Genomic DNA, 12,150 nt, shown 5'->3' with positions numbered 1-12,150 from the left:
CATCTAAAAACATTAAGAAACTTGAGAACAATTCAAAATTGAGGATAGTAGACAACTGAGTAAATCATTTTACATATTTATCGGAATTTTCTGTAGTTGTATAGTTTTTCATATATTTAAAATAAAAGCTTTAAAATGACAAACCGTCGTTTGGTAAGAAGCTCAAACATGGTCCTCCTTTAGTGCCGGATGAAGCAAAAAGTGCAGCTTTGGTGAACTTTTGTGAGTGTGTTTTCTGTAGTGTGTGACATTCTAAAACAATGGAGAACTTAAATATTAAAAAACGTACTTTGAAAGCCAAAATTACTCGACAGGAAAAGGCAGTGAGCCTGCTGTCTCAGAACGACGCGAACGCCATATTGGTTCATAGCGGGAAGGTCAACGAGTTACAACAAGACTGTTCTCAACTTTTGGACGAAATAGCTGCAGTTTCCAACGATGAAGAATTTATTAAAGAAGAAGAAGAGCTCGCAGAAATGGAAAGTAGACTTGTAAAACTAAGTGTGTCCCTAATGGATCTGCAAGCTACAACACAATCCCCTCCCAATAGTGAAACTCAAGCGTGTAGTGAAATGAAACTGCCGAAATTACAGTTGCCAACATTTAGTGGGAACTTATTCGAGTGGTTATCATTTAAGGACTTGTTTACTGCATCGGTGCATAACAACGAGAAGCTCTCGGGAGCTCAGAAGCTGCAGTACTTGAAAACAAGTCTAAAAGGTGAACCCGCGCAACTAATCCAGGCTATGCAAATTACTGATACTAATTATCAGGAAGCGTGGAACATTCTGAACTCTCGCTATCAAAACAAGCGTGAAATCGTGAATTCGATTTTAAAGCGGTTAATCACGCAACCGGTCATTCAGCAGGAATCGGCTACTGCATTGCGTAAATTAATCGATACAACGGTCGAGTGTACGCGTTCGTTAAAAGTGATGGAGCAACCCGTAGAGCATTGGGACGCTATTCTCGTGTACCACACTACCGAAAAACTCGATAGCGAATCGCGTCGGCAGTGGGAACTAGCGCAAAAAACAAATGAGCAACCCTCATTTAAAGAATTAACGGACTTCTTGGATCATCGCGCGCGCGCGCTCGCAGTCTCTAGCGGCAGCAGAGGGAAGACTACGACGTCGAGTGATACAATGAGGCAACGAGAAAAGAGGCAAGCAGTGACACATCATACAGTGACCCAGAGTGAACTAAACCCCTGTGAGTTATGCAATGCGAAACACTCTCTCCATAAGTGCCCTGATTTTCAAAAACGCTCTGTAGCAGATCGTGTGTCGTTTGTGAAGAGTAAAGAGCTATGCTTCAATTGTTTACGCGGTTCTCACAAAAGTACCCAGTGTTCCTCATCTAGTTGTCGTGTGTGCCATAAGCGACACCACACATTACTTCATTATGAGCGTAGTGAGCCCCGAAGTACGTCGGTGTCACCTGACGGAGAACAAGCTGTTTCTTCACATGTTGCAGCCGAGAGAAACACTCCGCATGTGTTGTTATCAACAGCAATTATAAAGGTGAAAGACAGAAACGATGTTTGGCGCCCATTCCGTGCAATGCTCGATTCCGCCTCTGAGACGTCATTTGTCACAGAAAATTGTGTTCAAAAGCTGGGACTAACAAAACATAAGACGAAAATAGTGATTTCTGGAATAACGGGTGCAGGTGTGGGCACTTCTCGTGCAGTGACGGATTTAGAATTTCAAGCGGTAGGTGATGACAGCGAAACTTTCAGCACCAGAGCAGTAGTTGTACCCAAGGTTACATCTAATCTCCCAAAGGCACCAGTTCCGGACCCAAGCTTGTGGAATCACTTAAGCGGTATCAAGCTCGCGGACCCAACGTTCAATGTGGTGGGCCCTGTGGATATATTGCTAGGTGGAGACGTGTTTCCTTTATTATTGTGTAGTGGAAAACGAGTGGGACCCATTGGATCGCCCGTAGCGATAGAAACTGCTCTCGGTTGGATCGTCGCAGGGAGCATCGCTTCTACTAGACGTAGTGTTACAGTTACATCTCACCATGTCGCTTGTGAGGTTGAAATCAGTTTGCAGAGGTTTTGGGAAATAGAAGAGCTTCCGCCCCAGAAACACCTCACACTAGAGGAAAAAAAGTGCGAGCAACATTTCAAAGACACATACTACCGGGACGAACACGGAAGATTCACGGTAAGCCTACCCTTCAAGGATAGTGTAAAGACTCTCGGTGCATCTAGAGACATTGCTGTTAGAAGACTTTTGCACAGTGAACGCAAGCTTGCAAAGTCACCTGCCTTACAAGAGCAATATCGGGATTTTATGCGGGAATATCTTGATCTAGGTCACATGGAGATCGTGCCAATAGGAGAGAGAAACGTTTCCCCAGAGAAGAGTTGCTACTTGCCCCACCATGCAGTGATGAAGCCAAGTAGTTCCACTACAAAATTAAGAGTTGTGTTTGACGCTAGTGCCAAAACGTCATCTGGTGTGTCATTAAATGATAAGCTTATGATCGGGCCCAAACTCCAAGATGACATATTGCCACTATTACTGTGATTTCGAGGCCACAAGATTCCCCTGTGTGCTGATATAGCGAAAATGTATCGTGCTGTGCTAGTAAACAAGGTGGACAGAGATTACACGAGAATCGTGTGGCGTGAGTCGCCGGATTTGCCCATTCAGGACTTTCGTTTACGGACGGTAACATATGGTACTGCGAGTGCGTCTTTCCTGGCGACACGCTGTCTACAACAGCTGGCAGAAGATGAGGGTGAGCACTTTCCCCTGGCGGCTCCAGTGGTCAAGCGGGACTTTTTTATGGATGACCTCCTTTCAGGGGCGGCTTCGGTGCCAGAAGCCATCGAGCTTCAACGACAACTGATCGAGCTACTGAGAAGAGGAGGTTTTGAATTGCGGAAGTGGTCCTCAAATGAGATTGAAGTGTTAGAGGCTATCCCAGCTCATATGCGTGAAACGAATGTGCCCTTTCGTTTTGACACTGACGACACACTTAAAACGCTTGGTGTCGAGTGGTCTCCCTCCGCGGACGAATTCGGTTTTAGAGTGTGCCCTTCAAAACCCCACTCAGTGCTGACGAAGCGAATTATACTGTCCGAAGTAGCAAAATTATTTGATCCACTTGGTTTGTTGTCTCCTGTAACCATTAAAGCCAAAATATTGTTGCAGACCTTGTGGAAAAACAAGTTGGACTGGGATGACGCACTTCCGGGAGAGCTTTGTGAAGTATGGTGCAAATACTGTTGCGAGTTACCGCTATTACGCGAACTTACCGTGGAGCGCTGTATCGTACCAGTAAATACAGTCAAGTGTCAATTAATTGGTTTCTGTGATGCTTCTGAAAAGGCCTACGCTAGTGTCGCCTATTTGCGGGCAGAATGCGCAGATGGTCACGTGGAAAGCAGATTAATTGCAGCAAAAACGAAGGTTGCCCCAATAAAAACAATGACCCTACCGAGACTCGAGCTGTGTGCGGCTGTGCTTTTGGCAAGGCTACTTAGCACTGTGTTAAAGGCTATCCTACTCAAGATAGAAGATATAATTGCCTTCAGTGACTCCACCATAGTGCTTTCGTGGTTAGCAGCTGAGCCTAACAAGTGGAAAACTTTTGTGGCAAATCGAGTCTCCGAGATACAGAGCTTAATTCCCTCGGCTCGCTGGCGTCACGTAAATAGTGCAGAAAACCCCGCGGACAGTGCTTCGAGGGGAATCTATCCGAGTGAATTGTTGTGTCATGACTTATGGTGGAATGGTCCTTCGTGGCTATCACAGCGAGTGCTATCCGACGATCCGGGTCCGGACTTCGACCCCCACGCTACGATGGAAGAAAGGCAAAAGTGTGTGACAGGTATGTGTACTACTATAACGGATGACATCACAAACCGTTATTCGTCATTCACGAGGTCAAGGCGTGTTTTAGCATGGTGTCTAAGATTCATCAACAATCTCAAGGCTAATTCCCCAAGACAAAGTGGGCCATTAACGGCTAATGAGCTAAAAGCTTCATTGTTATGCTTAGTGAAACAAACGCAAAGTGAAGCATTTGCTAGAGAACTAGAACATTTAAAGAGCGGTAAACCCTTACCCCCCAAGAGCCCTATTTTGTGCTTAAGTCCATTTATTGACAATGACGGGATAATGAGAGTGGGAGGTCGATTACAACTCGCAGAGATCGCCACAGATCACAAACATCCCATTTTAATGCCAAAGAATCATAAGTTAAGTGAACTGTTGATTCAACACGAACATGAGGCTACATTGCATGGCGGCCCTCAATTGGTAACAGCTAGCCTGAGGCAAAAGTATTGGATACTTGGAGCTAGGAATCTAGTGAGAGCGATTACGCGAAGATGTGTAAAGTGTCATCGTTTTGCTTCCAAAGGAGAAAAACAAATGATGGGCTCCCTACCAGCAGCCAGAGTGAATTTTAGTCGATGTTTTCTTCAAGTAGGTGTCGATTACGCGGGCCCCATTCTTCTTAAGAACGCTTTTGGAAGAAGGAGAGTGCCGTATAAGGCGTATATAGTTATATTTGTATGCCTCTCTACAAAGGCCATTCACTTGGAGCTTGTGTCAGATGCAACTTCTAATTGTTTCCTAGCTGCTTTTAGGCGCTTTGTCTCCCGTCGAGGGATCCCCACTGATGTCTATAGTGATTGCGGGACAAATTTCGTCGGTGCTAGCAAAGAGTTAAAACAGCTTTTGGGTTCCAGTGCGCACAGAGAGGGAAACGAAACAACTTCAGCGTATTTAAATGAACAGGGAATATCTTGGCATTTCAGTCCCCCCCTTACCCCGCACTTCGGTGGCTTGTGGGAAGCAGGTGTGAAGAGTATCAAACATCATTTGAAACGAGTTGTGGGCAATGTTACGTTGAGTTACGAAGAGATGTATACTGTTCTATCTCAAATCGAAGCAGTACTAAACTCTCGCCCCCTTACACCAGTATCTAGCGATCCCAATGATCTTTCCGTGTTAACACCAGCTCATTTTCTCATTGGAGATTGTTTGGTTGCCATTCCTGACAGGAATCCTTTTGAAGGCAAAATATCCAACCCTCGAAGATGGCAATTAGTTCAACAGCTGACTCGCCATTTCTGGAAACGGTGGGTGCAAGAATACTTGTCACGCCTTCAACAAAGACCTAAGTGGTTGGCTCCGCGGAAAAACGTCCAGAAGGGTGACATGGTATTGTTAAAGGAATCCTCCCTTCCCCCTCAGCAGTGGAAAATGGGAAGAATCACGGAAGTCCATGCTGGGACCGATGGACTAGTGCGAGCAGTAACAGTAAAAACAGCCTCCGGCGAACTTAAACGTCCGATTGTAAAGTTGTGTGTGCTTCCCTTTGAAGTGAATAGAGAAGCTGAGTGAAAAAAAAAAAAAAAAAAAAAAACCTTGTTCGCAATAGCGACGAATGTTTGTTTACGTTGTATAAATAGTGAAAATATAAAATTCTTTGTTTGTGTTTTTTGAAATGTAGCATTTCAAGGCGGGCGGTATGTTCGAGCCTGTGCATGGGCAATTTGTTCATTTTTTCTTTTCGTTTTTGTGTATTGTAGTGTGAGAAAGTTTTCTTTTTTGGCAATAGATGGCCTATGCTTACCGCTCGCCCACTCCCTTTCTTGGGGGTTGTTTTTAGCGTCCTCCAGCTATAGTGAGAGAGAGATGCGACAAGAGTTTTGTGTGTGTGTGAGAGTTCTTACATCCTTCGAGTGAAAATTATCCATCTAAAAACATTAAGAAACTTGAGAACAATTCAAAATTGAGGATAGTAGACAACTGAGTAAATCATTTTACATATTTATCGGAATTTTCTGTAGTTGTATAGTTTTTCATATATTTAAAATAAAAGCTTTAAAATGACAAACCGTCGTTTGGTAAGAAGCTCAAACAGAGGGGGTGTAATAATAGCAGTACATCAAAATTACAATGTCTCCTATATAAACTCTTGTTCTCTAAATTTTGAATGTGTAATTGTCAAACTCTCCAGTCACTCACTAAAGATGTTTATTTGTGCAGTATACATTCCTCGGATTCAACTGTAACAACATATGAATTGTTTTATGAATTTATTGAGAGTAATGTTTCAATAGGAAGCACCGTTCTTTGCATAGGGGACTTTAATATAAGTCAAGTAACGTGTTCTAATTTTGAACTTGACTTAGTACTCTCAAATCTTAATGACGTTTTCGTAATAAAAGAGTGTTCTCTTGTTACTAATAAAGACATGCATCATCCAGCTTTACTTATCTCTTTCCCATTTCAACCCTGCAGAAATCTAAGAAAGAAATTAAGGAACCCGGTTTTAATTTTAGAAAAGCAGATTTCCAAAAAATGTACATAGAACTCTCTAAAGTAAACTGGGATTGCCTTTCGCAATCGGATGATGTAAATATAGCATTAACAAACATATTTTCTATATGTGTTCCACTTAAAAGACATATCAGCAGAAGTTATCCATGTTGGTTTACTTATAATATAATTAAGAAAATAAAATCCTAGACATACCACCATAACAAGTGGAAAAAGGGATCAACAAATATACTTTATCATTGCGATCAATTTGAGAGACTGCGTAAAGAAATAAAAATCTGACATAAAATTAGCCTACAAAACTTTTATTTTAAACTCAGAATGCTCTATCGAGAAAGACCCAAGCCAGATCTGGAGCTTTATTAAACGCAAAACACAGCATTTGTCATCAAACTCCCTTACATACAATGGTCATGATATCCAACATGTCAGTGAAATAGCACAGGCATTTGCACATTATTTTCATTCAATATGCAACAATGTACCAGCCACATACAACGTTGACTCTTTTCTCGCTAATCGAACCGAATGTAATATATTAGACAACTTTCAATTAGATGAAATAAAACTCGAAGAAATAGACAATGCTATACGAGCGTTGAAACCAAAACCATCTTGTGGTCCTGATAACATTCCCCCTTATGTTGTGAAGAAAGGTTGTAGTGATATATTTAAATATCCACTTCGCACTATATTTATTATTTCTATTAGAACAAACACTTTCCCAGATAAATGGGGAAAAAGTTCAGTCTGTCCATTACCAAAATCTGGAAACAAGAGAGAAATAGAAAATTTCAGGCCAATTGCTTTTTTATCGTCCTTTGCAAAAATTCTTGAAAGTATATTATATGCGCGAATTTTAAATCATGTAGAACCTCTTCTTTCAACTTATCAACGCAGCTTCTTACGTAATAGGTCTACTTCGACAAACTTATCAATTTTAACAAATTTTAAAGTAACAATAGAGGCGGTCAAGTAGATGTCGTTTATACTGATTTTAGCAAGGTATTTGTCGCCGTTGATCATGATGTCTTGCTACTGAAAGTAGCATCTCTGAATTTTTCGAAACAAGCAATGGAGTATCTTGTATCATACTTGCATAACCGAAGACAATATGTTTCATACAAAGGATTTGTTACTGAAAAATTTAATACTCTATCAGGAGTCCCTCAAGGATCTAATCTAGGTCCTCTGTTGTTTCTTCTTGTTATTAGTGATATTCCTCTATGTATTAAAACTTCTCAAATTCTTCTTTTTGCCGACGATCTCAAATTATACTCCAAAGTGAGTTTAATTGATGACCGCGTGAAACTTCAACAAGATCTAGAGAGTATTCAAATGTGGTGTGATAAGAATAAATTAGTTCTGAATGTTTCCAAATGTAAATCTGTATCTTTCACGACGAAAGAAAATCAAATTAACTTTACGTATACAATAAGTGGCACTTCCTTGTCTACTCCAAATACTATCAAAGATCTAGTAGTTATATTTGATAGCAAATTAACCTTTACTCAACACATTGACGCGATAACGAGTAGTGCATATAGAAACCTAGGTTTAATTTATAGGATAGGACAGGATTTCTGCAAACAATCAAACTTTATAAGCTTATATTTTTCATATGTGAGGTCAAAATTAGAATACTGTTGTACTGTTTGGACTCCAAATGTCACTAAATACACTGATGCAATAGAAAATATACAATTTAAATTCTTAAAAATGCTTGCATACAAGAAAACCGGTTTCTATCCAAACTATGTCCCCTATGAAGACTTGGTAAGGAATTTTAATTTTCAAACATTAGAAAAAAGGAGATGTGTTTTTGATTTGTTGTTCTTACATAAATTATTAAATGATAAAATTGATTGTCCAGAATTAGTTTCAGAAGTATTATTACGTGTCCCAACAGGTAAGACCAGAACAGCAAACTCTGGGACATTCTATTGTAGAAAAGTAAGAACAAAAATATTACATAAGTCTCCTCTGTGGAGAATGTGTGCTTCATATAATGAAATGATTAGATTTCATTGTAATAGATGTGTTTAGTATGTCAGAGAACAAGTTCAAAAGAATTATCATGCAATAACTTATGTATAATTAGATAACGTATATTTGTGTATGTATAATAGTGTATGTTAAATAATTCTGTATACGACACTATAACTGGGCATTAAGCCTGTTGTGTTGTCCTTATGAAATAAACAAATAGATTGTGGAGATTTTTTTCTTTCCTCAAAGTTTGTAATATCACATCCTTCTTACTAAATCTGATTAGCATGACGAACTGGATTGTAAAGTTAAGGGTGTTATTCACGAAGAAATTAAATGTCGACTAAAAGCAGGGAATTTGTGTTACTATTCGGTTCAAAATCTCTTGTCGTCGCGAATTCTTCAAGGAATTTGAAGCTTAAAATATACAAAACTATAATCATGCCTGTTGTTCTGTATGGTTGCGAAACATGGTCGCTTACTCTGAGGGAAGAACATAGACTGAAAGTATTTGAAAACAAGATCCTGAGACGAATATTCGGACCTAAGAGCAACGGGAATGAGGAATGGCGGAAACTTCATAACGAGAAACTACATAATTTATATGGTTTACCCAACATTGTTAGGGTCGTCAAGTCATCCTTAGGTGGGCAGGTCATGTAGCTAGAATGGAAGAAAGTGGAAACGCTTTCAAAATCTTGACTTGAAGACCAATCGGAAAACGACCATTAGGAAGACCTAGGTGCAGACAATACTGTATTAAGATGGATCTGGCACAGATTGGAATACAAAGTAGAAACTGGATGCAGTTAGCTAAGGATAGAAGTCAGTGGAGAACTTTTGTGAACGCGGAATTGGACCTCCGGGTGCCATAGGCCATACAGTTAGTTAGTTAGTTATTTGTACCGTGACCCTGAAACCAGTCAAAAGTTGGCTAGACTGGACTCTCTTAGTGAGAAACTAGTAGTGGCGGCTCTAGAAGAAAGTGAGGTGCAAGACTTCTCCTTCAGATTTTATTTTAGATCAATTACTAGTCTCATACTCAGATTAGTATTTTTGCTATATATTAGCCTATAGCTTATATTGCTTAAATTTTTCTGCGCCACTACACTTACTGTGAGGGTGGTGGTTGTAGGTGACTCTGCAATTGTCTGTTTATACACAACCTTTGCCATTTTGTTGGTCGTTCTATAGTCTACCTTCGCCACCCCTTCACACTGTGAAGGGTACAGTGCGCTCTTATTTTTTTTTAAAAAAATACAAAATATCACATTATAAATATTTTTAAAACTGACACACAATCATAGTCATACGTCTTGCAAATCAAATCAGAAAAATAAACACACTGCTGAACAAGACTGAACTTATTTAATATAAAAACACATTTGCACGTGACATTTCGATCTTCTAGATAAGATACTCAACAGGCGTACACTGAGAAAAAAAAACTACTCAAGTATATATACACCATTAATCTCCCTATCTGCTCTCTCATTGGCCCGTTCAAACAGCCAGTCAGAAGCGTGAAAACCTATCTGAACTGACCAATGGGAAAACAACATTCTACCTAAAAGAAACAACAAGGAGCAAACATGTAGAAGAGAATGTGGAAGTATTTAAAGAACAGCTGTATTAGAATGGTTTAGGCTATCGGATCCTACACAGTAGGGGCCTAGTAAGTAGGGATCAAGGGAACCGTCCCTCAATATAGTTATCCTCTCGTATTCTTGTGTGAAAATGGCTGGCTAAAGCAGTGCGGGAGTGCCGATATAGTATTACGCGTACTCGGGAGTGCTTTGGGGTACGGATTTAGGCCCTTACCCTTTTAGGGGGACCTAACCCTGAAGAATTAGGTTAGAGGTACCGTCCTCAAATAATAAACTAGAAATACGAGGAACGTGTATTAGAAGAAACCGGCCCTTTCAAGGACCACGCAGGACGCTCGGCGCCTGGAATTAATTGATAGTGTCGTTCTCTGAGGGGTAACATATCTGATTAAAAATACAACGTTCAAGATAAATATCGCAGTGTAAAGTGCCTTATACGCTCAACTAAACGCGACGAGTGGTCAAAGTGCCATAAACTAAGTGACTATCAATACAAGTGTAACAGTGCTAAATCGAGATGGCCAGGCGGAAGAGGAAAGCGGCATCAGACACGGAAGTAGGATGCATCCCGGAGCGACTACAAACAGCCAAGGAGGTGATCAGGTCAGACAGTCATCAAGACACAGGTCAGTCAATTAGTATCAAGACAAATGACATCAGGGATAGTAGACACAGGCGGAATTTGTCATTAGATGATAAGAACATAAGTCAAGTTAACATCAGTCCTACAAACGTTGATATTAGTAGTAGCTGCTCAGACACAGATGTAGAGTCGGACTTTTCTAAAAACATCACATGTAGCACATCAGACGATTCTAGCGACACCACTTGCGAGACAACTTACTCTAGCGCACTACAGAAATCACCCAAGATTAGACAGACGACACAAACACAGAACACAACACGAAAGAAACCACTAACAAGACAATATCCTTACATCACAGTTACAAACAGAGAAAATTTCAGTGACATCTCAAGAAAGTTTGGAAATCTCACCGCGACAGTCACCAGTCAAGGCTTCAGGTTAAACGTGTGGAATGAGATAGCTTACAAGGAAATACTAGCGTACATACAGGAAAACAAAATAGCTCATTTCCACACAGCACGAAACAACGCAAAGCATGCCAGGGTGGTAATTAGGGGGTTACCAGTCGACATGCCCACTACAGACGTGCAGGACTACATAAACAGGGTTTTACAGTCAACAGGGGTCACAGTGCACCAAATGTCCAAACGGGCGTACAGTGACAAAAACAAGAAAACCGAGGGAAAAGAAAAAGTTCCAATGTCACTCTATCTCGTTAAGTTGCCCGATAATAAACTAAAGGAAAAGCTCGTGAACTTGCCGCATATTTTGCATTTAGCAGTCAGATTCGAAGAGTATAGGCCTTCCCCCAAGATGTAATTCAATGCCACAGATGTCAGAACTTCCAGCATTCTGCGGCCGGCTGCAATCTCCAGCCCAGATGTGTTAAATGTGGACTTGAACACTGGACGAAGGATTGCAAAAAGCCCAGAAGCGAACCACCAACCTGTGCTAATTGTCGAGGCCCCCACCCCGCCAATTACAGAGGCTGTGAGGTGTACAAGAAGATTCTGGCCAGAAAATCTGGTAACTTGCGAGATGGAAGGGCTGCAAGAACGAGAAAAACAGAAACGACACCACAACAAACCAACACAATGACCCAACAAAAGCCAAAATCAACCCAACCAATCCCTCAACCTTCTACCTCCAACCAAACAACCCAGCAACCTAACCAACCGAAGAAGTCATACCAAAGATCAAAGCCAACTCGAAAACACGCAATATACACATCTAGCAGTGACACAGAAGACGAAACCACACCAACACGTACACAGCCACCAAAACAACACAATAAAAATAAAAACGAACCCATAACTAAACCACAAACAGAAAACTATACAGACATTGTCTCTAAATCATTAGGCCTGTTTCCTAAAATTGTAGATAATAAAAATGTAGACTCGGTAATATTTCATTTAAGAGACTTTATAAATAATCTGTTAATTTGGGCGGGCAGAGTTGCAAAGAAATCAACATTAGATCAGCAAACACAAACACACTAAAAAAAAAAAAAAAAAAAAAAAAACAGCAATGGGCAGCTTAAATAGAAAACGAACAACACTCAGGATACTAGCCTGGAACGCAGAAGGGTTGACGGAGAAAGTAGACGAGCTAGGTGATTACATTGAACAAAACAAAATAGACATTGCATTAA

The 12,150-nt window shown here is 40.6% G+C and overlaps 2 protein-coding genes across 2 annotated transcripts; both read left to right on the top strand.

Moving 5' to 3' along the window:
• The first annotated feature begins 260 nt into the window (after positions 1-260).
• On the top strand, positions 261-2,540 carry LOC145661015 (uncharacterized). Its single transcript, XM_081726451.1, has one exon. It carries the CDS (start codon positions 261-263, stop codon positions 2,538-2,540), a length of 2,280 nt encoding a protein of 759 aa, XP_081582577.1.
• Positions 2,541-2,582: 42 nt separating this feature from the next.
• LOC145661014 (uncharacterized) lies at positions 2,583-5,372 on the top strand. The gene has a single exon (XM_081726450.1). The coding sequence runs from the start codon at positions 2,583-2,585 to the stop codon at positions 5,370-5,372; it is 2,790 nt and encodes a 929-aa protein (XP_081582576.1).
• Positions 5,373-12,150: the final 6,778 nt, after the last annotated feature.

Source organism: Thermobia domestica, chromosome 9, assembly GCF_964235325.1.
Source record: "Thermobia domestica chromosome 9, izTheDome1.hap1.1, whole genome shotgun sequence".
Classification (NCBI taxonomy): domain Eukaryota; kingdom Metazoa; phylum Arthropoda; class Insecta; order Zygentoma; family Lepismatidae; genus Thermobia; species Thermobia domestica.
Note: the sequence above shows the minus strand (reverse complement) of the source record. Positions and strands in the feature narration are given on the sequence as shown.

What these genes read in the sequence shown, in the direction of transcription:
- LOC145661015 (XM_081726451.1), top strand. Translation starts at nt 261, where the DNA reads ATGGAGAACTTAAATATTAAAAAACGTACTTTGAAAGCCAAAATTACT.
- LOC145661014 (XM_081726450.1), top strand. Translation starts at nt 2,583, where the DNA reads ATGTATCGTGCTGTGCTAGTAAACAAGGTGGACAGAGATTACACGAGA.